Source organism: Heterodontus francisci, chromosome 46, assembly GCF_036365525.1.
Source record: "Heterodontus francisci isolate sHetFra1 chromosome 46, sHetFra1.hap1, whole genome shotgun sequence".
In the NCBI taxonomy this organism is placed as follows: domain Eukaryota; kingdom Metazoa; phylum Chordata; class Chondrichthyes; order Heterodontiformes; family Heterodontidae; genus Heterodontus; species Heterodontus francisci.
The window spans coordinates 16,209,991-16,237,423 of NC_090416.1; the positions used below are offsets into that span (position 1 = coordinate 16,209,991).

At 48.5% G+C, this 27,433-nt stretch overlaps 2 protein-coding genes across 2 annotated transcripts in view; one reads left to right on the forward strand and one right to left on the reverse strand.

Annotated features, from left to right (window-relative positions):
* The window catches only part of LOC137357001 (semaphorin-4B-like), a 94,084-nt gene that overhangs the window by 64,032 nt on the left and 2,619 nt on the right, over positions 1-27,433 (reverse strand). The window contains exon 2 of the mRNA XM_068022933.1: positions 19,298-19,431. The gene's annotated coding sequence lies outside the window, so the exon portion shown is untranslated. The remainder of the gene's footprint in view (positions 1-19,297; positions 19,432-27,433) is intronic.
* si:ch211-113g11.6 (uncharacterized protein LOC559008 homolog) lies at positions 614-21,888 on the forward strand. Its single transcript, XM_068022725.1, has 14 exons — positions 614-777; positions 1,269-1,408; positions 2,448-2,510; positions 4,029-4,127; positions 4,289-4,400; positions 9,234-9,341; positions 9,807-9,946; positions 10,696-10,874; positions 13,687-13,798; positions 17,118-17,307; positions 17,579-17,694; positions 19,077-19,249; positions 19,897-19,952; positions 21,554-21,888. Exons 1-14 carry the CDS (start codon positions 690-692, stop codon positions 21,886-21,888), a joined length of 1,911 nt encoding a protein of 636 aa, XP_067878826.1. The 5' UTR covers positions 614-689.

Sequence of the window (27,433 nt, forward strand, 5' to 3'; positions counted from 1 at the left end):
TCAGGTGGGTGGGTGGGGTGGGGGAGGGGGAGTTCACCAGACAATTACGAGGAATGGGAATCCTGACCGACATCCCCAGGGGTCACCTGCTGTTCTCTCCAACCCTCCATCCCCCCGCTCAACACAAGGGCCGACACCTCGCAAAATCCGGAAAGGCGGGGGGCGGAATATGGAGACAAATCCAGGAAGAGAACAGGCCAGTGCCTAAAGGGTGTGACAGCCTTAATTTTTTTTTTTGCTCGTGAGTACATCTCGTAACTTAAAGCCTAACATTTTAAAACATCATGTCACACGAAATATAACAAATCAGATAACCCAGGGTCGGGGGAAGGGGAGAGGAGGTTGGTGTAAGGCAGAACATGACATGGCAGCTTCCCTGCCAGTCAGCCCCTGAGTCATTGCAGGGAAGGGGATTTACTGGAACTGGGGCAGCTTCAACTCTCTCTCTCTCTCTCTTCCTCCCTCCTCCTCCCTGCCTGTATCACAGGGACCCCACCCCAGCCTCTGCTCTGTCTGCTGCAGCAGCTCAAACAGACGCACAGATACGTTGGCAAGGAGTGTGTGTGTGTGTGTGTGAGAGAGAGAGAGAGAGAGAAAGAGAGAGTGGGGAATCCTCCTGCTTCCAGTTCCATGTGAAGACATCAAGCCGGGAAGGAGGAAGACTGGGGAGGCTGATAAACGCTCAAGAGATGCTGAACGCAGCGCTTCTGGTGCTGACTCACCTCCTAATCCTGGGAGCAGCCGAGAGGACCCCGAGGCTGAAATTTACCCTGCGAGGTACTTTTTTTTTAAGAAGTAGAATTTACAATGCAGAGCTGTTTCAGGCGGGAATTTTTATTTTAAATAATCCCTAAATGCATTCACCCGCCTCCCTGGCGATACCTCCTCGGTTAACTGCCTGCTCTAATTTTATCATGGATATCCCTTTTACCTGTCCCGGGATCTTGCTCTGCTGCCTGCTGCAATGCACCAGTTTCAGCTCTAATGCGACACAATTGCACCCGGCTGAGGAGCTGGGGGAGTCTCTTTATATTTCATGGATTCTGCAGTTGACAGATCTTGGGGAGGGAACTGTTGCTGTTTTATTGTGTCTGTGTGGGGTGCGGCTGCGGGGGGGCAGTGGGGGGGGGGGAACGGGGACTGCACTGCCCATTTATAAATGTATTGTTATGGAAATGTGTTGGAGGATAACAGGAGATTGAGGGAGGTGCAGATTGCAGGTTGGTGCTGCTATTTACCAGTGTTTTCTCTCTCGCTCTCTCTCCCAGGTCTGCCTCATGTGGAATTTGTCTCTCTGCAAAAGTACACGGTACAATTCCACGACCAGAGGTCGGAGACCCTCTACATCGGACTGACTGGGAGTGTAGTATTCGCCTCTTTCGGACAATTCAATGTGTCTCAGACACTGGTACAGACTGAGCCTGGCTGTCCCTCTGCTGCCTCTCTGTGTCCTGGGAGGAGGATGGGGTCTGTGTGTTTGGAGGGAGGGGGAGGTCGGGGGGGTCTGTGTGTTTGGAAGGGGGGGGTGTCGGGGCGGGAGTTCTGTGTGTTTGGAGGGGGGGGGTCTGTGTGTTTGGAAGGGGGGGGGTCGGGGGGGGGGGGGTTCTGTGTGTTTGGGTGCCAGACCACAGTGTAGGTTTGGCACTGAGTGGGTTCACCATCCTGCTATAGGGTTGCTGAGGATAACCAGTGGTAGACGCTGGGGGGGTGCGGTCTCACTGCCCCAGCCCCACTTCAAAGAGTGAGTCGTCCCCTCGACAGATCAAAGCTGCCTCTCACTGGGAGGAAAGATCAGTGTTGAATGAGAGCTTCCAACTGTCGAGGAAAATGGATGGGGAGTGGGGAGGGGAGGGTAGTGAATAGGGGGGGGGGGAAAAGAGAGGAGAGAGGAGGGGAGAGGATAGAGGAGGAAAGGGGAGGAAGGAAGCAAGGTGCAAGGAGAAAAGAAAAGAATCGAAGGGACAGGAGGGGACTGCAGAGGGGAGAGGAGAGAGGAGGAGGGGTATGAGGGGGTGGGGAGAGAAGAGGAGGGGTGCGAGGGGGAGGGGAGCACAGAGGGGAGAGGAGGAGGGGTGTGAGGGGGAGGGGAGCACAGAGGGGAGAAGAGGATAAGTGCGAGGGGGAGGGGAGCACAGAGGGGAGGAGGAGGAGGGGTGTGAGGGGGAGGGGAGCACAGTGGGGAGAGGAGGAAGGGTGCGAGGGGGAGGGGAGCACAGAGGAGAGAGGAGAAAAGGCGATGGAGGAAGGAAGGGTGAGGTGCAAGAAACAGGAGGGGGAGAGGGGAGGCGGAGAAGGGGGAGGAGGAGGGGAGGGGGAGAATGGGGAGGAGGAGGGGAGGGGAGGCGGAGAAGTGGGAGGGGGTACAGCACAAGGGAATGTGGGGAAAACACTGAAAAGAAAATAAGTGCTGCAAATGAAATATTTAATATAAAATGTGTTTCCCTCAGATCCCCTTACCTCTGGATGATAACACAAAGGACAGCTGCAAGAGTAAAGGGCCCCCAACCCCGGTAAGACACAGCAATCAACTAACATCTGTAACACAGCTCTACAAATGACTGCCAGACTTTTAAATATTCAGAATCTGTTACTAGTTTTGCGCTGCTACATCCATTCAAAATACTCGCGCTGTAGATAACTGTCAGGGTCACTGCATATTTGTGAATCAGGACCCTCCCTAAGGCACCGGGATTAATGATACAAGAACTCAGCTGATATCTGCTTGGAGATTTTGATGCCGTTATTTGCATAATTGTCAGCGATCAATTTTGATTCACTGGGTTCTGCCTGTTGCACTCTGCACACAGGACTAGGAGGCCATTCAGCCCCTCCAGCCTATTCTACCAATTACTGCTCCAGGTATCTGCGGGATGCAGGTTCGATCCCGAGGGCCCAGCATCCGATTCGCATCAGCTAACTAGATATTTGGCTGCTCCTTTTTTTTTTTAAGAATTACATAGTATTTTCAGCACAGAAATTGTCTGTTCAGCCCGTCAGGTCCATGCCCAGTTCTGTTGTCCTCCTACTACCTTTTCCACCTTACTCTTCCTTCTCCCCCTGGAATGCAAAGAGCCTGCACTTAAATACCCCCTGTGGTAGCACATTCAATTCTCGCCACTCTCTGAGTAAAGAAATTCCTCCTAAATTCTTTCTTTGATCTGTTAGGGACTGTCGTACATTTACACCCCCTTGTTCCGGACTCACCCACACGTGCACACAATTGCTCCACTGCACCCGATTGGGCTCCTTCAGAATTCAAAAGAGCTTTATCGAGTCTCCTCTCACTTCCCTGGAGAAAGGTTTCCCAGTCTGCTCAATCTTTCCTGACAGTTGCATCCTCTCAGTTGTGGTTAATATTCTTGTACCTTCTCCATTCCTTCAATATCCTTTTGATAATGTTGGAGAGCAGAACGGCAGACAATACTCGGAGTGTGGTCTCACCAAGGAGCTGCATCAGTTTAACATTACCCTCCTTGCTTTCGGAACCTCGGTTTACACTTCTTCATGGCTTTATACGTTAACTTGAGCATCATTTAAGGCACTCTCATCTCGGGAACAGAAGGCCACACACAGGGGTTAAGCACCACATCGAAGGCTCAAGCACAAACTGACACTCCCAGTGCAGTGCTGAGAGAGTGCTGCACTGTGGAAGGTGCCGTCTTTCGGATGGGACACGTTAACTGAGAGGGCAGACGCGGTGGGGGTGGGAGGGGGTCTCGGCTTAACAACGGAAATTCGATCGGAAAAGTGCAGCCTTGGCAAACGGGGAAGGTCGCCGTGCTAGTTCAGCACCTAAAACTAGAACCTGTGCGAGTTGAAACAACTCCGAAGTGGTTTCGCTGAATTGACAGCCTGCCCTGGTGAGGCCTTGTGTCTGTGGAAGGGTCTGGCCCCTCAATTTACGAGTAGGTGTCCCGTTCAAATTCTAAACGTTTTGCCTGAGGGCGCTGCCAACATAGGTTGAACCACTTATGATTGAGGCTCCCTGCTTTGATTCTAATGCTCAGCTTCCGCTCCCCTTTTAACAGGACTTCTGTGAGAATGTGATCACGGTGATACAGAGGCTCAACAGCAGTACGATTATCATCTGCGGGACCCACGCTGGAAGCCCCGCCTGCTGGTTTCTGGTAAAAAAAAAAAGCTGTTGTTTGTTAATTTAAAACAAGCCCATTTAGTTATTTGTAACACTTGGTTCCCTGTTTAACGTGCAGAGCCACTGCCGCGTCAGTGAGCGTCCACAAAGAGAGTCTGCTTGCCTTCGACCCACTGTTCAATCTCTGTTTTCCAGCACAACAATGGAACTGAGCTAGCAAATGACAAAGAGGGACATGGGATCATGAGGGACGGGAAAGGGATCTCACCCCCATCACCAATTCACCGTCCTATAAGCATCACAGTTGGTCAGTATGAAAGTGGAAGAAAGTTTCAATACGGTTTGTCTTTGGGTGAATGCACTAGCTCATGTGGTACTGAGCCCAACAGAGCTCTCAGGTCTCCCATTACGTCTCTGCGCTATGCTTTATGAGCTGACCTCAGCCTGGCCAGGGGTTGGTGTCGTGGTTCAGTGGGTACCGCACTCGCTGCTGAGTCAGAAGGTAGTGGGTTTAACTCCCCACTCCAGAGAGTTGAGCACACATTCCAGGCTGTCATTCACAGTACCGTACTGAGGGAGCGCTGCACTGTCGAAGGGTCAGTACTGAGGGAGTGCTGCACTGTCGAAGGGTCAGTACCGAGGGAGGGCTGCACTGTCGAAGGCTCAGGACTGAGGGGGTGCCGCACTGTCGGAGGCTCAGGACTGAGGGGGTGCCGCACTGTCGGAGGGTCAGTACCGAGGGAGGGCTGCACTGTCGAAGGCTCAGGACTGAGGGGGTGCCGCACTGTCGGAGGCTCAGGACTGAGGGGGTGCCGCACTGTCAGAGGCTCAGGACTGAGGGGGCGCCGCACTGTCGGAGGCTCAGGACTGAGGGGGCGCCGCACTGTCGGAGGCTCAGGACTGAGGGGGCGCCGCACTGTCGGAGGCTCAGGACTGAGGGGGCGCCGCACTGTCGGAGGCTCAGGACTGAGGGGGCGCCGCACTGTCGGAGGCTCAGTACTGAGGGAGCGCCGCACTGTCGGAGGCTCAGTACTGAGGGGGCGCCGCACTGTCGGAGGCTCAGTACTGAGGGAGCGCCGCACTGTCGGAGGCTCAGTACTGAGGGAGCGCCGCACTGTCGGCGGGTCAGTACTGAGGGAGCGCCGCACTGTCGGCGGGTCAGTACTGAGGGAGCGCCGCACTGTCGGCGGGTCAGTACTGAGGGAGCGCCGCACTGTCGGAGGGTCAGTACTGAGGGAGGGCCGCACTGTCGAAGGGTCAGTACTGAGGGAGCGCCGCACTGTCGAAGGGTCAGTACCGAGGGAGCGCTGCACTGTCGAAGGGTCAGTATTGAGGGAGGGCCGCACTGTCGAAGGGTCAGTACCGAGGGAGGGCTGCACTGTCGAAGGGTCAGTACCGAGGGAGCGCTGCACTGTCGAAGGGTCAGTACCGAGGGAGCGCTGCACTGTCGAAGGGTCAGTACCGAGGGAGCGCTGCACTGTCGAAGGGTCAGTACCGAGGGAGCGCTGCACTGTCGAAGGGTCAGTACCGAGGGAGCGCTGCACTGTCGAAGGGTCAGTACCGAGGGAGCGCTGCACTGTCGAAGGGTCAGTACCGAGGGAGGGCCACACTGTCGAAGGGTCAGTACCGAGGGAGCGCTGCACTGTCGGAGGGTCAGCACTGAGGGAGCGCTGCACTGTGGGAGAGTCAGTACTGAGGGCGCGCCGCAATGTCGGAGGGTCAGTACTGAGGGAGCGCTGCCCTGTCGGAAAGGCAGCACTGAGGGAGCACCACCTTTTAGGAGGGTCTGTACTGAGGGAGTGCTGCACTGTTTGAGGTGCCATCTTTCAGATGAGATGTTAAACCGAGGCCACGTCTGCCCTCTCAGCTGAATGTAAATGATTTCCCGGCCACTATTGGAAGAAGAGCAGGGAGGGAGTTCTCCCCGGTGTCTTGGGGCCACGATTTCGCCCTCAAGCAACGTCACTAAAATGCTATCACATTGCTGTTCATGGGAGCTTGCTGTGCACAAATTGGCTGCTGCTTTTCCGACATTACAACAGTGACCACACTTCCAAAGTACGTCATTGGCATAAACTACTTTGGGATGTCCTGAGGTCATGAAGGGTGCGAGAGCTCTTAACTTTTTTTCACATCGGGCTTTTAACCTGGAATGAACCATGTATTTCTCTAATTCTCACTGCCCCCTGGAGGAGGTACAATGGGATTCTATACAATGGGAGTGAATAGGAAACGGTTTCGCTCTATTGGGATTCTATACAATGGGACTGAATAGGAAAAGGTTTGGCTCTATTGGGATTCTATACAATGGGACTGAATAGGAAAATGTTTGGCTCTATTGGGATTCTATACAATGGGACTGAACAGGAAAATATTTGGCTCTATTGGGATTCTATACAATGGGAGTGAACAGGAAAAGGTTTGGCTCTATTGGGATTCTATACAATGGGACTGAATAGGAAAAGGTTTGGCTCTATTGGGATTCTATACAATGGGACTGAATAGGAAAAGGTTTGGCTCTATTGGGATTCCATACAATGGGAATGAATGGGAAAAGGTTTGGCTCTATTGGGATTCTATACAATGGGACTGAATGGGAAAAGGTTTGGCTCTATTGGGATTCTATACAATGGGACTGAATAGGAAAAGGTTTGGCTCTATTGGGATTCTATACAATGGGAGTGAATAGGAACGGGTTTGGCTCTATTGGGATTCTATACAATGGGACTGAATAGGAAAATGTTTGGCTCTATTGGGATTCTATACAATGGTACTAAACAGGAAAAGATTTGGCTCTATTGGGATTCTATACAATGGGAGTGAATAGGAAAAGGTTTGGCTCTATTGGGATTCTATACAATGGGACTGAATAGGAAAAGGTTTGGCTCTATTGGGATTCTATACAATGGGAGTGAATAGGAAACGGTTTCGCTCTATTGGGATTCTATACAATGGGACTGAATAGGAAAAGGTTTGGCTCTACTGGGATTCTAGACAATGGGAGTGAATAGGAAAAGGTTTGGCTCTATTGGGATTCTATACAATGGGAGTGAATAGGAAACGGTTTCGCTCTATTGGGATTCTATACAATGGGACTGAATAGGAAAAGGTTTGGCTCTATTGGGATTCTATACAATGGGACTGAATAGGAAAATGTTTGGCTCTATTGGGATTCTATACAATGGGACTGAACAGGAAAAGATTTGGCTCTATTGGGATTCTATACAATGGGAGTGAACAGGAAAAGGTTTGGCTCTATTGGGATTCTATACAATGGGAGTGAATAGGAAAAGGTTTGGCTCTATTGGGATTCTATACAATGGGAGTGAATAGGAAACGGTTTCGCTCTATTGGGATTCTATACAATGGGACTGAATAGGAAAAGGTTTGGCTCTATTGGGATTCTATACAATGGGACTGAATAGGAAAAGGTTTGGCTCTATTGGGATTCTATACAATGGGAGTGAATAGGAAAAGGTTTGGCACTATTGGGATTCTATACAATGGGACTGAATGGGAAGTGGTTTGGCTCTATTGGGATTCTATACAATGGGAGTGAATAGGAAACAGTTTTGCTCTATTGGGATTCTATACAATGGGACCGAATAGGAAAAGGTTTGGCTCTATTGGGATTCTATACACTGGGACTGAATAGGAAAAGGTTTGGCTCTATTGGGATTCTAGACAATGGGTGTGAATAGGAAACGGTTTCGCTCTATTGGGATTCTATACAATGGGAGTGAATAGGAAAAGGTTTGGCTCTATTGGGATTCTATACAATGGGACTGAATAGGAAAAGGTTTGGCTCTATTGGGATTCTATACAATGGGAGTGAATAGGAAAGGGTTTGGCTCTGTTGGGATTCTATACAATGGGACTGAATAGGAAAATGTTTGGCTCTATTGGGATTCTATACAATGGGACTGAACAGGAAAAGATTTGGCTCTATTGGGATTCTATACAATGGGAGTGAATAGGAAAAGGTTTGGCTCTATTGGGATTCTATACAATGGGAGTGAATAGGAAAAGGTTTGGCTCTATTGGGATTCTATACAATGGGAGTGAATAGGAAAAGGTTTGGCTCTATTGGGATTCTATACAATGGGAGTGAATAGGAAAGGGTTTGGCTCTATTGGGATTCTACACAATGGGACTGAATAGGAAAAGGTTTGGCTCTATTGGGATTCTATACAATGGGACTGAATGGGAAGTGGTTTGGCTCTATTGGGATTCTATACAATGGGAGTGAATAGGAAACGGTTTGGCTCTATTGGGGTTCTATACAATGGGACCGAATAGGAAAAGGTTTGGCTCTTTTGGGATTCTATACAATGGGAGTGAATAGGAAAAGGTTTGGCTCTATTGGGATTCTATACAATGGGAGTGAATAGGAAAAGGTTTGGCTCTATTGGGATTCTATATAATGGGAGTGAATAGGAAAAGGTTTGGCTCTATTGGGATTCTATACAATGGGACTCAATAGGAAAAGGTTTGGCTCTATTGGGATTCTATACAATGGGAGAGAATAGGAAAGGGTTTGGCTCTATTGGGATTCTGTACTATGGGACTGAATGGGAAGTGGTTTGGCTCTATTGGGATTTTATACAATGGGACTGAATGGGAAGTGGTTTGGCTCTATTGGGATTCTGTACAATGGGACTGAATGGGAAGTGGTTTGGCTCTATTGGGGTTCTGTACAATGGGACTGAATGGGAAGTGGTTTGGCTCTATTGGGATTCTGTACAATGGGATTGAATGGGAAGTGGTTTGGCTCTATTGGGGTTCTGTACAATGGGACTGAATGGGAAGTGGTTTGGCTCTATTGGGATTCTATACAATGGGACTGAATGGGAAGTGGTTTGGCTCTATTGGGATTCTATACAATGGGATTGAATGGGAAGTGGTTTGCTCCATTGTAATTCGGTATACAGCAGAGCACAGTATTGAGTCCTTGTATCAGCAAGGTGCGTGCTAACGGAGTGTATCCGTGCACTGATGTGTCTATGCACTCATCCCAGGTGTGCCAACATGACAGGTTGTCTATATCCCATTACTAAGTAACTGAATGGCAGTGGAGGCCCAGCTGGATTTCACGACAACTCTGTTACTCAATTGTATTTCCCTTCTTTGTTGGCTGCAGAGGGAGACCTGTACTCAGCAATTACTGGCAGCAGCCTCAGCACTGGTGTGATTCAGCGGTGTTATGGAAGGCTAAAGCAAATGAAGACTGAAGACAAATGGCTTCTGAGTAAGTATCGCTCAACAGACTGAGACAGACACCAGAGAGACGGCAGTGGTGCAGGGAGCCCACGCTGACCTGCTATGTTGCATTTTCCCAAAACAGAACAGATTGAGAAAATGGGTTTTGAGGCGCAAGGTGTGAACCGTGGCTCAGTGGGGTGCGCTCTCAATGGCTTTGGGCCAGAATGCTGTGGGATTGAATCCCACTCGTGGAACTTGAGCACAAATCCCAGTCTGAACCTCCCAGTGCCTGTCATGAGGGAGCCTCCGCTGCACTGTTGGAGGTGCCGTCTTTTGGACAAGGCCTTAAACCGAGGCCCCGTCTGCTCTCTCAGAACACTATTTCATTAACCCGTCTTCTCAAATGCAGACCGATGTAGTGCGCATTTCCAGTACTTTTTGTCAATTGTGCAATTGCTCGTCATCAGTGGCCAGCCTCAATCATGGTTTCAATCGGCTTCTTCCCTCTTAGATCCAAGGTTTGTGGGATCAGCTTGGATTAAACTGAAGGATAGCAGCAAGGATGAGATTTACTTTTTCTTCACCGAGACTGACAACAACGTTGCCTTGGATGGGGAGCCCCACAGGTCCCGCATTGGGCGTGTGTGTAAGGTAAGGCTCGGAATTAAAACCATCAAATCAGTTCTCAATGGACAGCCTCTATTAGGACTTCCGCTCAGGCCTCTGTCCATTACAAACTCAGTCAACACAGCCAGGGCCTCTGTCCATTACAAACTCGGTCAACACAGCCAGGGCCTCTGTCCATTACAAACTCAGTCAACACAGCCAGGGCCTCTGTCCATTACAAACTCGGTCAACACAGCCAGGGCCTCTGTCCATTACAAACTCGGTCAACACAGCCAGGGCCTCTGTCTAAAGATGTCTTTGGGAGTCAAGACATAATTTCCATTGGCAGTCAGCAGTGGTGAAGGATGAATGGGGAAGAAGGAGCAGAGGTTTGGAGTAGCGGGTGAGGGGGGGTACAGGCCTGAAGAACATCACTGAGGCAGGGCAGGTTGAGGCCAGAGTGGTCAATGGATGGATTTTCAAATTGAACTTAGAAGGGGCACAAACAGCAGGCAGAGCCTGGGGAGAGCAGGGGAATTGAAAGTGATGGGCTTTAACAGGGTAAATTATAGTTTATTGGACACTAGGGGAGTAGGGTAAAAAAATGAAGTCGAAGATTATCTTATTAAATGGTGGAGCAGGCTCAAGCAGCCACAAGGCCTTCTCTGCCTCTTCACTCTTGGCCTTTAAAGACAAATCCTTTCCGAAGGGCCGCTGCCGCCATTCATCTCCCGCAGAGATTGGTCACATTGGAAAGCGATTAACTCCATTTACTTTCTATTGGGTGTTCCCAGATTGACGAGGGAGCATCTAGAGCTCCTGTGGACACATGGACAACTTTCCTGAAGGCTCGCCTGATCTGTGGCTTCCCAACTCAATCGAGGCATTTCAACAAGATCGAAGATGCCTTTGTCCTCCTTTCGGAAGATGACCCCAGGAACAGTGTCGTGTATGGAATCTTCTCCAGCTTGTGGTGAGTGGAAGCTCTCGTGGGGAAGAAGCCGGGTATAGATATTGCAGAACCAATTCTTTATGTTTGATTATCCGTTCCATTTGCCTTCATCAACTCCATGCCATTTCTCTGACATGTGCAGTCACCCATCTTCCTCTTTATTTATTCTCGGGACATGGGCATCACTAGTGGGGCCACCATCTACTGCCCATCCCTAGTTGCCCCTGGAGAAGGTGGCAGCGAGCTGCCTCCTTGAACCACATACTGTCTAAATGGTGAGAGATTGCAGAGCTCGGAGATGCAGAGGGATCTGGGTGTCCTAGTGCATGAATCACAAAAGGTTAATGTGCAGGTACAGCATGTAATTAGGAAAGCTAATAGAATATTATTGTTTATCATGAGGGGAATTGAATACAAAAGTAGGGAGGTTATGCTTCAGTTATACAGGGCATTGGTGAGACCACATCTGGAGTACTGTGTACAGTACTGGTCTCCTTATTTAAGGAAGGATGTAAATGTGTTGGAGGCAGTACAGAGAAGGTTTACTAGACTAATACCTGGAATGGGCGGGTTGTCTTATGAAGAAAGATTGGACAGACTAGGCTTGTATCCACTGGAATTTAGAAGAGTAAGAGGCGACTTGATTGAAACATACAAGTTCCTGAGGGGTCTTGTCAGGGTGGATGTGGAAAGGATGTTTTCCCCTTGTGGAAGAATCTAGAACTAGGGGTACTGCAGGTTGGTAGGTAAATTTGCCATTATAAATTGCCCCTAGTATAGGTAGGTGGTAGGGAAATATAGGGACAGGTGGGGATGTAGTAGGAATATGGGATTAGTATAAATGGGTGGTTGATGGTCGGCACAGACTCGGTGGGCCGAAGGGCCTGTTTCAGTGCTGTATCTCTAAACTAAACTAAACTAAACACTGTTTAAATATAAGGGGTCGCCCATTTAAGACAGAGATGAGGAGAAATTTTTTCTCTCAGAGGATCATGAATCTTTGGAATTCTCTTCCTCAAAAGGTGGCAGAAACCAAGTCTTTGAATATTTTTAAGGCAGAGATAGATAGGTTCTTGATAAACAGGGGGTGATAGGTTATCGGGGGTAGGTGGGAATGTGGAGTAATCAGTTCAGCCATGAATGGTGTAGCAGGCTCGAAGGGCCGAGTGGCCTACTCCTGCTCCTAGTTCATATGTTCGTTTGCTGCTAATTTTCAAGTCCTTGTGAGAATTTAGACCACAGCTGTCCATAGGCGAGGATTGCGGGGGGGGGGGGCGGCGGGGGGGTGCATATTTGATGCCCCAACTCCTATCAAATGAAGCCCAGGCAACTTTTTGTGATCAGATTTCTTACTGGCTGGCTTGTCCTCTTTAGAAGTTAGTGGGCCTGGAGGGCCGTGCTTAACACTGTTGGATTTTTGGTTGGAAAATAACGAATCTGAGCACCAACATTTGTTTGCATCGATCTCAAGCTGCTAATGCTAATAAATGGGACTGTGGATTGAGACTTGTAGGGTAAAGTCCCACGGGGAATTTTGTTCAGAGGATGTGCAGGGCAGAGGTGGGTGCAGCACTGATTCTCTAACCGATGAGCCCACTATAGAGACCCCCGGCCGCCCTATTTGGAGCGCGAGATCAGTGCATTTCCTCTTGTCAGATGCCCGTGAGACTCCTCGGTCCAAGCCAAGCAGTCCACAAAAACAAGATACTTTGCGTATTTAAGCATATTGCAGGAGGGCCTTTTCATAGAATCACAGAAATGTACAGCATAGATGGTGGCCATTCAGCCACTGAGCGTGTGCTGGCCCTTTGAAAGAGCAGCTGTGCATACTCCCACACCCCCTGCTTTTTGTCCGTAACCCTGTAAGTTCTCATCCTCAAATGCCTGTCCGACTCCCATTTAAGAACTATTCATGGAAACAGCTTCCACCACCTTTTCAGGTCAAGCATTCCAGATCCCGATAACTCAGTGGAAAAACTCTCCTCATCTCCTAGCATTTTTCCCAGTGATTTTAAATCTATGACTTCTGGTTATTAATCCACTCACCAGAGGGAGTAGTTTTTCTCGATTTACTCTATTAAAACCTCCCATCATCTTGCAAACCTCCATTAAGTCACCTCCTAACCTGCTCTGCTCCAAGAAGAACAGTCCTAACTTTACCAACTTCTCCTCAAAACAGAAGTTGTTTAACAAAATTTAGCATTGTTCCGGTTTGCCTCCCGAGTCCTGGGCTCGCAGACCCATCCAGGTGAGAGAAAAGTAGAGCAGCAGTGGAACAAAAGATGGAAGTCCCAAACTTCTTCTCTGTACTCCCTTCAGAATGACCGGTGTCAAGAATAACCCTAACTCTGTTGCATGCTGCTATAAACAAGGTTCAAATGGATTAGGGAAGAATAACAGGGTGTGACGGGTTGCCTGAGGCAGGGCGTGGGGAGTAGACAGTGCCAGCTGGAACACGGGCAGAATAAGGATGTCAAACCCACAGCTGGCGTGGTCGGGCTCCTGTTGGTGGCTTGCTACTCCCTGCAGGGGGAGTTTCTGATCTTGCTCGTGTTGGCGGGCAGGGCTCACGGCAGGCTCCAAGCAGAGGCTATGCTCGCCAGAGAGATAAACAGGATGGAGCTGTGGTGTCTGCATTGGGCCTAACGTGCACGCCGCCCACTGCTGCAGTGGGGGAACTGCACGCCAAGGCTGGCTGAACCAGCAAGCCTCGAGTTGAAGGTCGAAAGGGTGAGGGGCACAGGGGGTATGGGAGGATGTGGTGCCTGATATAAATAATTGCAGGACAGTATGAAATCACAGAACTGACTTGCTGATATTCTGTTTTCTGTAGGAACTCCACCGCAATCTGTGCCTATTCACAAGCCGACATAGACCGGGCGTTTAAAACCTCCAGGCTGAAGGGTTTCACTGGCAACCTGCCGGGGAATCAGAGGCCAGGAACGGTACGGCAGTGTGTTGTGTGACGTTCAATTTGTCCGAGCACTCCTGTGGCTCAGCTAGAGGAAGTAATAAAAATGGGCAGCTGAGCTGGACAGTTCGTGGGTTCAAATTCCAGTCTGTGTGGACCGAGGCGATGGTCGCTGGGAAGGTGGTGGGTGTCTCGGGGTGGGGAGGGGAGGGGAAGGGAAGGGTGGGGGAAAACAGTCGGGACTCCTGCTTCCCATCACCTTCCAGTGGTCCCTGCTGGAAAGCGCGTATATGAGGGCTTCATCAGCAGTGTCCTCGCTGCAGTCATCAGCACACACCGAGTTACTGTATGGAAATGGGTCAGGTAGTTTATATATAGAACAGATACCCGGGAGTGAGTTACAGCCTGGAATCTGATCGAGGGGTTCGGGTGGTTTATATATAGAACAGATACCCGGGAGTGAGTTACAGCCTGGAATCTGATCGAGGGGTTCGGGTGGTTTATATATAGAATAACAGATACCCAGGAGTGAGTTACAGACAGGAATCTAATCGAGGGGGTTCAGGAAGTTTATATATAGAATAACAGATACCCGGGAGTGAGTTACAGACTGGAATCTAATCGAGGGGTTCAGGGGGGGTTATATATAGAATAACAGATACCCGGGAGTGAGTTACCGAATGGAATCTAATCAAGGGGTTCAGGTGCTTGATATATAGAATAACAGATACCCGGGAGTGAGTTACAGACTGGAATCTAATCCAGGAGTTCGGGTTGTTTATATATAGAACAACAGATACCTTGGAGTGAGTTACAGACTGGAATCTAATCGATGGGTTCGGGTGGTTTATATAGAGAATAACAGGTACCCGGGAGTGAGTTACAGACTGGAATCTAATCGAGGGGTTCGGGGAGTTTATATGTAGAATAACAGATACCCGGGAGTGAGTTACAGACTGGAATCTAATCGATGGGTTGGGGGGGTTTATATATAGAATAACAGGTACCCGGGAGTGAGTTACAGACTGGAATCTAACCGATGGGTTTATATATAGAATAACAGGTACCCAGGAGTGAGTTACAGACAGGAATCTAATTGAGGGGTTCGGGTGGTTTACATGTAGAATAACAGAAACCCGGGAGTGAGTTACAGGCTGGAATCTAATTGAGGGGTTCGGGGGGGTTTATATATAGAATAACAGATACCCGGGAGTGAGTTACAGACTGGAATCTAATCGAGGGGTTCGGGGAGTTTATATATAGAATAACAGATACCCGGGAGTGAGTTACAGGCTGGAATCTAACTGAGGGGTTCGGGGGGTTTATATGTAGAATAACAGATACCCGGGAGTGAGTTACAGACTGGAATCTAATCGAGGGGTTCGGGTGGTTTATATAAAGAATAACAGATACCCGGGAGTGAGTTACAGACTGGAATCTAATCGAGGGGTTCGGGGGGTTTATATATAGAATAACAGGTACCCGGGAGTGAGTTACAGACTGGAATCTAATAGAGGGGTTCGGGGAGTTTATATATAGAATAACAGGTACCCGGGAGTGAGTTACAGACAGGAATCTAATCCAGGAGTTCGGGTTGTTTATATATAGAATAACAGATACCCTGGAGTGAGTCACAGACAGGAATCTAATCGAGGGGTTCGGGTGGTTTATATATAGAATAACAGGTACCCAGGAGTGAGTTACAGACTGGAATCTAATCGAGGGGTTCGGGTGGTTTATATATAGAATAACAGATACCCAGGAGTGAGTTACGGACTGGAATCTAATCGAGGGGTTCGGGGAGTTTATATGTAGAATAACAGGTACCCGGGAGTGAGTTACAGACTGGAATCTAACCGATGGGTTCGGGGGGTTTATATATAGAACAACAGATACCCGGGAGTGAGTTACAGACTGGAATCTAATTGAGGGGTTCGGGTGGTTTATATGTAGAATAACAGATACCCGGGAGTGAGTTACAGACTGGAATCTAATCGAGGGGTTTATATGTAGAATAACAGGTACCCGGGAGTGAGTTACAGACTGGAATCTAATCGAGGGGTTCGGGGAGTTTATATATAGAATAACAGGTACCCGGGAATGAGTCACAGACAGGAATCTAATTGAGGGGTTCGGGTGGTTTATATGTAGAATAACAGATACCCGGGAGTGAGTTACAGGCTGGAATCTAATTGAGGGGTTCGGGGCGGTTTATATGTAGAATAACAGATACCCGGGAGTGAGTTACAGACTGGAATCTAATCGAGGGGTTCGGGGAGTTTATATATAGAATAACAGGTACCCGGGAGTGAGTTACAGACAGGAATCTAATTGAGGGGTTCGGGTGGTTTATATGTAGAATAACAGATACCCGGGAGTGAGTTACAGGCTGGAATCTAACTGAGGGGTTCGGGGGGTTTATATGTAGAATAACAGATACCCGGGAATGAGTTACAGACTGGAATCTAATCGAGGGGTTCAGGGGGGTTTATATATAGAATAACAGATACCCGGGAGTGAGTTACAGACTGGAATCTAATCGAGGGGTTCGGGTGGTTTATATATAGAATAACAGATACCCGGGAGTGAGTTACAGGCTGGAATCTAACTGAGGGGTTCGGGGGGTTTATATGTAGAATAACAGATACCCGGGAGTGAGTTACAGACTGGAATCTAATCGAGGGGTTCGGGTGGTTTATATGTAGAATAACAGATACCCGGGAGTGAGTTACAGGCTGGAATCTAATCGAGGGGTTCGGGTGGTTTATATATAGAATAACAGATACCCGGGAGTGAGTTACAGACTGGAATCTAATCGAGGGGTTCGGGGAGTTTATATATAGAATAACAGGTACCCGGGAGTGAGTTACAGACAGGAATCTAATTGAGGGGTTCGGGTGGTTTATATGTAGAATAACAGATACCCGGGAGTGAGTTACAGACTGGAAGCTAATCGAGGACAGATAGCAAGGGGTTTGGATGATCTGCAAAAGAGCCAGATAGAAAATATACTTTGACTGGATGGAAATAGTAAAACTGCCTGGGACAGTCATCAGAAAACATCTGTTATTATTTCCCTTGCCTCAGAATGAGTAGCACCCATCGCACCAGTCGTCAATGTACTCCAGAACCTCACTACTCTCTGGGAAATGAAGAACCACCCAACATGCAGTCTATTCCGACTCTTACCCAGTTTAAACTCGCATCCCTGGTCCGTCCCAATCTGTTGAATGGGAATAATCCACCAATAGGCAAGCTAATAACGAGCAATATTGAAGCCTTATAACGAGCAAGATTTTATTTCCCCGCCGCTACGTTTCGTAAGCTCTCCCGCTCTGTCTCCGTTTCCGCAGTGTACCACCAGCATCGTCCCTAAAAACATTCTGACGATAATCAAGAACTTCCCTGAGATCGAGGACCCCATCTACCCTATCAAGGAACAGCCTCTCTACGTCATGAAGCACAGCAGCTACACCAGGATCACTGTCGACAGAGTTAAGGGTGCCAACCAGAAGCTCTATCATGTCTTGTTCCTCGGCACAGGTACGTGACGTGCTACATGACTGGTAAACAGGCAGTTACTTACACCAGTTGGGTTGGGATATGTACACTAAACTGTATCAGGTGGGACCAGGTTATATGTTCTGTGAATGGATGCATTTAATTTAGGCAGGATATGGCTCTGTAGGTGGGATATGAAGCAAGTATATTTTATTTAGGTGGGGTATATGAGGGCATATGTTCTGTGGGTGTGTCAGACAAGTGTTTATTATCTGTAGTGTTAATCACTTTTATTTCTTTGTTTTTTTTAAAGGAAACGGGAAGATCCATAAAGTTCTTTACAGCAATGGGAAGTCCTTCATCATTTCTGAGCTCAGCCCCTTTAAGACTGAAGCCCCCATCTCCGCCATGACCCTGGACTCTAGCATGGTAATATTCAGATAAGCAGCATGCCGTCTGAGTCCCTGATGCCTCGATGGGTGAGGTGGCACTGAGCCACTCCGGCCAGGAGCTGCCCAGTTGAGTCGTCCCGGCTGGGGATGCTACAGTCTGCTGCTACTTGCCAGCCAGTCCTGCAGGAAAGCGAATGCATGTGTTGCAGGATTGAGTTGCTCGATACCAGGGCTCAGCTACGATGCCTTTCAGTAGGTCACACACCCTGCCAGCTCGTGTCTAAATTTACCTGGGCAGCACGAGACAGCGCCTTCAGGAGGGACAGGGAAATTGGAGAACAATTACTGAAATAAACTTGTGCATGCGCACGTTCCCTGGTCCATCTTCCTGTCGTCATGGTTTCTGGTCACCCTCCATGACGACATTTAACACTAAAGCTACAACCCTCCAAAGATCCCTGCACTTCTCCAATTCCGGCCTCCTGAGCAGCCCCAGTTTCCATCGCTCCACCATTGGCAGCCATGCCTTCAGCTGCCTGGGCCCGAAGCTCTGGAATTCCCCTCTCTCAATCTCTCCGCCTTTCCCTCCTCCTTTAAAACATTCCTTAAAACCAACCTCGACCAAGCTTTTGCTTGCCTGTCCCTAATACCTCCTTATGTCGCTCGGTGTCAAATATTTCTTTGATAACCGCTCCTGTGACATTTTATACTACGCTAAAAGGCGTTATACAAATATCTTAGTTGTTTTGTACCAGGTTAGAATGGAAGGCTTGTAGGTCAACAGTTGATTGCAACAATGAAGACTCAGGATCTAGACAATAGTGGCACTGTGGAGAAAGTTTCAGAAGTCTCTCTCCAGGGCAGGAACCCCTCCTGTACCTTTACCCTTGCAATACCTCATTTGTGAGCCAGGATAACAGAGCATTCGCAAGCTGTTTAACCCTAGGGGCCTCAGCACTGAACCCTATCCTGTCATCACCCAGGCAATCTCCAGTCTGAGTCACTAGATGGGGATCAGGAAGTGGAACGTCAGCTGATTTACCCCTCCACCCAGGGCACGTACTGTTTCCCCCATTTGGGATCAGCCCAGAATGGGAATCTAGCGTCTGGGTGTGACTCAGCACCACAACGGGGAGGTGCAGCTACCCAGCAAGGGATTGGGGATTGTCGGTAGGCCTGGGGAGAGTGGGAAGCTTCACATAGCTTGCGTTGGACTGACTTGAGATACAGATGCATTTAGCTCCTGCTACATGCAACCAAGTAATGTCACGTAGCAACATTAATAGACCTTGAACTTCATTTGTCATGGTTTTGCCTACTCACGTAATCATTCCGGTCACAGAATGTGCTGTTGTTTTCAGCAACATTGTACGCAGGACACAAAGTGCTAACTCTGGTTTGTTGACTGATTCCTTTCAGGGCCAAATGTTTGTTGGGACCCCACTGGAGACTGTCCGACTACCGCTAGCAAACTGTGAGGGGTATGGAAGCACCTGTAAGCAATGTGTCGCTGCCAGGGACCCATACTGTGGATGGGATAGAGCCAATGAGAAGTGCGCTCCAATTTCTCATGCTCTGAACAGTAATGACAGGTAGGCCTCCCTATACAGGCCTCGTTTGCAGACTGATTTTTGACCAACCTCATTTGACAGCTTTCATCGTCCCCTGTCACTCTCGTGTTGAGTTGTTCATGTGTCCTCTGTCTCTGTTATTTGGTCTGTGTGTATTGCTCCATCGAAGAGGACCGTTCTTAGTGAAGTTGCCTCATTGATTTCTAGATCAGAAAAGCAAGATCTTTTAATATTAGTAGTTTGAGAGAGATGTGCAGATTCATGAGCATGAATTTCAACTTGTGTCCCTAAAGCTTCCTGTTATACTCCTAAGAAGAAGCCCATGAAGGTCAAACACTGTTGTACCTGTCCTGGGAGTGTTTGATGGGGACAGTGTAGAGGGAGCTTTACTCTGTATCTAACCCATGCTGTACTTTACCCTGGGAGTGTTTGATGCCAGAGTTGGGTGTTTGAAATGAGAGTGTCCATAGCCTCACCTCTGTGAATATAGAACTTGACCCCACCTCAAAAAAAAAAACCTGAAATGGCATGCTTGACATCCTGATTGAATCTCTTATCAGTGATATCTTGTTTCTCAATGTGCTGTGTTAGCAGTGGCGTCCAGACTGTATTATGGGACTGAGCAAACTACAGGGTGTGTTTACTGTGTGTTTTATTCCCCTTTGCAGTGAGATCCTCCAGAATGTTGAACAGCTCAATGTCTCCATTTGTGACGGTACATCAGGTAATCCCAGTTTTAGATGCTGGCCCAGGCTACCCATCTTACATAGGCCCAGTGCAAATACCTGTGTCTTCCCTCACCTTAAGGTGCTGACTCTACCTGCCACAGGCACCCTCCAGCACTTCAGCCAGCTGGCTATTTTTCACATAGGCGATGAGGTTCCAGGAGCTATTCAGCTGTGAAGGGCATTGCAACCAAGCTCGATCCTGATTTTATATCCCTGCCCTTTCTAGATGGACTGCGATCCACAGAGGATTCCTGTCTGATTCTCTCCCTCCCTAACTTAGGATGCACAGGGATCATTTGCTCCCCCCCAGGCTGCTGCTCCAGCTGAGATTAGCTGGGAATTCTGTGGTGAGTAACTCACCTCCTGACTCCCCAAAGCCTGTCCACCATCTACAAGACACAAGTCAGGAGTGTGATGGAATACTCTCCACTTGCCTGGATGGGTGCAGCTCCAACAACACTCAAGAAGCTCGACACCATCCAGGACAAAGCAGCCCGCTTGATTGGCATCCCATTTACAATCTTCAACATTCACTCCCTCCACCACCGCCACACAGTGGCAGCAGTGTGTACCATCTACAAGATGCATTGCAGCAACTCACCAATCCTCCTTCGACAGCATCTTCCAAACCCGCGATCTCTACCAACTAGGCAGATGCATGGGGACACCACCACCTGCAAGTTCCCCTCCAAGCCACACGCCATCCTGACTTGGAACTATATCGCCATTGCTTCACTGTCACCGGGTCAAAATCCTGGAACTCCCTACCCAACAGCACCATGGGAGCATCTCCACTGCATAGATGGCAGTGGTTTAAGAGGGTGGCTCACCACCACTTTAAGGGCATTTAGGGATTGGTAGTAAATGCTGGCACCCAGTGACATCCACATCCCAAGAATTAATGATTTAAAAAAGCTAAGCAAACAGAGACCAGAGAAGGAAGCTGCGGTCTCAGCACCTCAATCTCAGCTGCCTGGTGCCTCAATATGCTTTGATCTCGTCTCCTAATTCACAGCTTCTGAGCTTTCCCTGAAATGGCCAGGAAATACATTATGCCGATGTTTGACAATACACATGGGTGAGGCAAACTAACAGTGCCTGGCCATTCACAAAGTGGGGGGCGGCGGCGTGGAGGGGGTGGGGGGAGGGGGGGGTGGTGGGAGGTCACAAGGTTGACAGGACGAAACCCAGTTCTCAAGTAGTTGCTCAGCACAAAATGTCCATAATTTAGCACTAAATTTCCAGTCTAATTAAAGCAGTCAGAGGATGGCTGGTGTGGCAAATGAGGAAAAATGTCTCATTCGTGCAGGTTGAGGTTCTGGCTGAGGCACATTGTTGGGGCAGTGTAGAGGGAGCTTTACTCTGTATCTAACCCCCGTGCTGTACCTGTCCTGGGACTACTTGATTCTAACAGTGGGCACAATTGGTGAAACAAGCCATTCCCCTTTCCAATAAAGGTGAAATATTCCCGTCTGTGTGTTCCCTTGTCCAGGCAACGGTGGTGGTTGAGGGGCAATGTGGGGTGGGGATGTATAGGGAATCTAAATTGAACGTGTAGGAATGAATTCCAATGTATTTCTCTTCTTCCCCACCCCAGATATTGTGGCATTTGACGAGCAGCCCAAAGAGTTAACCATCAAATCGGGTGCCTACCTCTACTTGCCATGTCCAGTGAAGTCATACCACGCCGTGTACACGTGGAGCTACAACCAGAAGGATCAGTTCACCTGCACCATCAAGGATGGCTCCTGCCCGCTCATGCTCAATGGGGAGGTCCCAATCAGTGAGGGGCTCTTCAAGTGCACGGCCAGCGAGGATGGACTGAAGGAGGAGCTCGCCGTCTATAAAGTCAGACTGAACGGTGGAAATGCGCCAGCATTGGAGAGCATGACCTTCGCTTTCGGGCTTGCTGTGACTTTTGCCTTGATGTAAAGGGGGGGGGGGTGGGGGTGGGGGGAGGGGGCCGGTGCACGCATGGAGTACCAGAATTTTTACACTGAATGCAAACTCTCGAGTGCTAGAAAAAGCTGGCACCTTATCAGAAATGTGCTTTATTTATGGCAGAATCGATCGCCGCCTCTCCCACTCTGTTAGCCACCCACGTCCTGCCCACCTCTCGTTCCTCTCCGACGCCCATCTACACTTTTCCCCAACAGCGACCAGCCATAGGCCACCTGTAGCTCCCACTCAGTAGCTGACGGGGGCTGCTCACCCTGTTTCAGTCGATTCCAGGAATACGAATCACACCTCTTTTGGCCAGTTTGATGCTGATCCTTCGCTACCTAAGTGGTGGTAGTGCTGGGGAAAGGGGTAAGATCCTGGGGAAGCAATTATGAATTGAATTTGCAGCACTCTGCATCCAAGAGTAACTCCACAGCACAAAGTGACCTTTGACTTGGCACCTTCAGAGTGTTTGATGGGGACTTTACTCTGTATCTGACCCCGTTTATTTTCTGTTTTTACAATGTAGAGGGAGCTTTACTCTGTATCTAACCCCGTGCTGTATCTGTCCTGGGAGTGTTTGATGGGGACAGTGTAGAGGGAGCTTTACTCTGTATCTGACCCCGTTTATTTTCTGTTTTTACAATGTAGAGGGAGCTTTACTCTGTATCTAACCCCGTGCTGTATCTGTCCTGGGAGTGTTTGATGGGGACAGTGTAGAGGGAGCTTTACTCTGTATCTAACCCCGTTTATTTTCTGTTTTTACAATGTAGAGGGAGCTTTACTCTGTATCTAACCCCGTGCTGTATCTGTCCTGGGAGTGTTTGATGGGGACAGTGTAGAGGGAGCTTTACTCTGTATCTGACCCCGTTTATTTTCTGTTTTTACAATGTAGAGGGAGCTTTACTCTGTATCTAACCCCGTGCTGTATCTGTCCTGGGAGTGTTTGATGGGGACAGTGTAGAGGGAGCTTTACTCTGTATCTAACCCCGTTTATTTTCTGTTTTTACAATGTAGAGGGAGCTTTACTCTGTATCTAACCCCGTGCTGTATCTGTCCTGGGAGTGTTTGATGGGGACAGTGTAGAGGGAGCTTTACTCTGTATCTAACCCCGTTTATTTTCTGTTTTTACAGTGTAGAGGGAGTTTTACGCTGTATCTAACCCCTGTGCTGTACTTGTCCTGGGAGTGTTTGATGGGGACAGTGTAGAGGGAGTTTTACGCTGTATCTAACCCCTGTGCTGTATCTGTCCTGGGAGTGTTTGATGGGGACAGTGTAGAGGGAGTTTTACGCTGTATCTAACCCCTGTGCTGTACTTGTCCTGGGAGTGTTTGATGGGACTGTGTAGAGGGAGCTCTGCATTTAACCCCGTGACAACTGATATCAAGGCAGAGTGTCTGTCAATGTATGCTGCCTTCCACAAATTGAGAGAGAACCATGGATCAGGTTTTACAATTTCCATCAGAGGATTGACAAAATAAGATAATTGAACGTAATTGTTTCAGTCTCCCAGATGACCCCCCTCATGCTGGCTCAGTGGGTAGCTGCCCTGCTTGTCGTGGGATTGTACTAGACAGGCTGAAGAAAACCACAGCTTGGAACCCCATTCTGTGGGCGTTAACAGGTTTCACTCAGGCTGCTGCAATTAGTCTCACCACACCAGGGTTCAGGAAACTAAAACAAGCCACGGGTTCCCACTGCTGATCACTGTCCAGTGATGCCTGCTGTAATTGTGTGTGTTTGCATGTGCATCATGTGTGGAAAGGGTTAAGTTTGTATTCAATACCCTTCACATATGCTAACCTGCCAACAGGATGTGAAGGTATTAGAGAGGGTGCAAGGACGTGAAGGCAGAAAAGATTCACGAGAATGGTTCCAGGGATGAGGAATTTCAGTTATGTGGAGACGTTGAGACTGTTCTCCTTGGGGAAGAGAAGTTTAAGAGGAGATTTGTTAGAGGTGTTCAAAATCATGAGAGGTCTGGACAGAGTAGATGGGGACAAAGTGTTCCCATTGGTGAAAAGATCCAGAACCAGAGGACACGGATGATGATTGGCAAAAAAAGGACAGTGGCAGCATGAGAAGCGAGTGGTTAGGATCAGGAGTGCACTGCATGAGAGTGTGGCGGAGGCAGATTCAATTGTGACTTTCAGAAGAGCAATTTGCAGGGCTACGGGAAAACGTTGGGGTGGGGGGGAAGAGCGCGGGACTAGCTGAATTGGTCTTGCAGAGAGCCGGCACAGACACGATGGGCCGAATGGCCTCCTTCTGCTCTGAAACCATTCTATGAGCAGAGAATGGCCTTGTGCCTGCGCAACTACAGATCAATGTCATCAGAAGGGGAGAAAGACTGGGGAAAAAAAACTATGGGGGGGGTGGGGTGCAGGGGAGTGGCGAAAAAGTCGCCAAAGACTGAGAGAAGTCTGTCCGTCATTTGTAACAAAGCGGGCCCGGCACTTACAGCTCCTTGTGGCACTTGGCTGGACATGAATGTAAAGTCGCTCTGAAAGCACCAGACTGATTCCTTGAGCTGCACTAGCGCAGAGTAACCAAACACTATACACTCCCCAGTCGTACAGGTAATGCTCACTTAGGATATTCCAGTTACCTGTATGATCCTTATGTATTATTATCCGTCAGCTTTTTTTCCTTGCTTATGTTTTATTCCTTCCTCCTGTGTGCTCAGAGTTCCCCAACTGATGTCTTCTAGGGTTCTGACAAAGCGAAAAGGTGGCACATTTTGAGTGGACTTCTTTTTGGCGGAGTGGGGTGGTGGGCCTGTCGGTAGCTAGAGTGGGAAGTGGGGGCACCCAGAGAGTTGCTTAGCACTGTGACTCTGCACTGTGCCTCTTGACTGTCCGGCTTCTAACGGGGATATCACAATACTGAACAGTGGCAGGACTCTCATGCCTGAGGGAAGGGTTAGGCGGAGGGAAATCTGAGATTCGCTGGTTCTACTGAAGTCTGCACTGCCATCCCTACCGTGGACCAGAAATTCATCCTTTGGAGAGGTTGGAGCTGGTAATAGTATTTCTCTTTCAGTGGGGAGTCAGGAGAACGTGTGACAAAACTAATTTTGTTTCATTTGCCATATTTTTGGGTGTGTATTTGCATGATTTCAGAATGTGATATTCATTTATAGACTATTTACAGAACCAGAGTGCAGCTTTTTTTTTTATTTAAAAGCAGTGAGCTAAGGATTAAAAACTTCGGAGGACAGGAAGTTCCTGCGTGGTGCTGTTGAAAGTTTTGTGATCGCTTCTCTTATCTACCAAGAAATAATCTGCCGCCAGAGCACCAACTTTTTTTTTTAAAAAGTTAATTCCCATCTATTACCCATTTCCGGAACGCCTTGCATTTCCGTAGCTCCCGTAACGTAGTAAACTGTCCCAAGGCCGGCTTATGCAGGAGTAAAATTAGAGAAAATTTGACATGTGCTGGGCGAGAGCAGGTTCTTCTCGAATGTGATGCCCCTTCACAGTCAAATAGCTTCTTCACTCTTGCCATCAGCACTCGCATGTGACTAGTGGCGATGTGGAGCGACTGGGACCTGTGGAATCAAGTACATACAAATGCACGAATTAGGAGCAGGAGTAGGCCACTTGGCCCCTCGAGCCTGCTTCGCCATTTAATAAGATCATGGCTGATATGATTGTAACCTCGACTCCACATTCTACCACAAGAGGAAACATCCTTTCCACATCCACCCTGTCAAGACCACTGAGAATCTTATATGTCTCAATCAAGTTGCCTCTTGCTTTTCCAAATTCCAGCGGATACAAGCCTAGCCTGTCCAATCTTTCTTTATAAGACAACCCGCCCATTCCAGGTATTAGTCTAGTAAACCTTCTCTGTACTGCCTCTAACGCATTTACATCCTTCCTTAAATAAGGAGACCAGTACTGTACACAGTACTCCAGATGTGGTCTCACCAATGCCCTGTATAGCTGAAGCATAACCTCCCTACTTTTGTATTCAATTCCCCTCGTGATAAACGATAACATTCTATTAGCTTTCCTAATTACATGCTGTACCTGCATACAAACCTTTTGCGATTCATGCACGAGGACACCCAGATCCCTCTGCATCTCAGAGCTTTGCAATCTCTCACCATTTAGATAATATGCTTCCTTTTTTTATTCTTCTTGCCAAAAAGTAAGAGGGAAGCTGCGGGAATACCGTATCCCAAACAAAAAGCTGGAGATGAAAGAAGAATGGCCTAGCATATGAAAGGCTTTGCTGCTCACTGAGAACACTAAAGCCCCTCAGAGGTATTTGGAAAGACACACCGCAACCTCTGCTCCCCAGCTCCCCTCCCTTCAAGCATTTGTACAAGGCCACGGACCAAGGGCTGGATAGCTCTTTTTTCGGCCGTCAGACACAATGGGCTCCTGCTGCACCACATGATTCCATCATAACAGCTACCGCTGTTAAACTTTGAACACCACACAGGCAAAAGATTCACCTAAAACTTGTTGCAGTGACATCGGCCTTCATGCAGTCTGTCTACGAATGTGCGGCCAGGGCATTTTAAAACACCGTTTCCCATTTAAGATGCTTTGCACTGAACTGGATATTACCCTGCAGCTCCAGTAATGCTAGCAGTTTAATTTTGTAAGTGTATTCTGCGATCAGAATATTTGGCCCAATATAAATGAATGTTTTAATAAAGGATTGAATGTTAAAAGTGTCTGCCTTTGGTTCAGTCGTGTATATCTGTGTGTGTATACAGGCTTGTGTCGTATAGCTGTGTGTATGCAGGCGTGTACTTTTCATCTTTCTTTCCCTGAGGGCACTGATTTTCATTGGGATGCGGGTGAGGGGCAGGCTTTACAGCTGTACAGAGCTTCACAGCTGATCCCCAGTCACCTGAAATCCCCACAAGCATTCGCACAGGTAGAGCCAGTTACAACAACTTGAGCCCTTGTGTTAAACTTGCATTGAAGCAAGACTTCTTACAGAAATAACCCAGCGGTTTGGGGGTGGGTGGGGGCCTCACAAACTTATACTTGCACCTTTATAGGTGCACTAGAACCCTAGAAAGGTTACGGCACAGAAGGAGGCCATTCAGCCCATTGTGTCTGCGCCGGCTGAAAAAAAAAAAATGCCGCCCAATCTAATCCCACCTTCCAGCACCTGGTCCATAGCCTTGCAGGTTACAGCACTTCAGGTGCATGTCCAGGTACCTTTTAAATGAATTGAGGGTTTCTGCCTCCACCACCATTCCTGGCAGTGAATTCCAGACACCCACCACCCTCTGGGTGAAAACGTTTTTCCCTCATGCCCCCTCCAATCCTTCTACCAATCACCTTAAATCGGTGTACCTTGGACATGCACTTCAAGGTCTCTCACTTCTTCTTCCCCTCTCAATATCCTCCCGGTTATTGTGTATTCCCTCGCTTTGATTGCCCTCCACACATGCATTACCTCACATTACCTCTGAATTGAATTCCATTTGATACTTTTCCACCCACTCAACCAAACCATTGACATCATTCTGAAGTCTACAGCTATCCTCTACACTGTCAACTGTGTG

Bases quoted from the DNA above. Each gene is read 5' to 3' on its own strand.
- si:ch211-113g11.6 (XM_068022725.1), top strand. From the start codon at position 690: ATGCTGAACGCAGCGCTTCTGGTGCTGACTCACCTCCTAATCCTGGGA. The intron at 2,511-4,028 runs GTAAGACACAGC...CCCTTTTAACAG, and splicing joins GTAAAGGGCCCCCAACCCCG to GACTTCTGTGAGAATGTGAT. The intron at 10,875-13,686 runs GTGAGTGGAAGC...TGTTTTCTGTAG, and splicing joins GGAATCTTCTCCAGCTTGTG to GAACTCCACCGCAATCTGTG.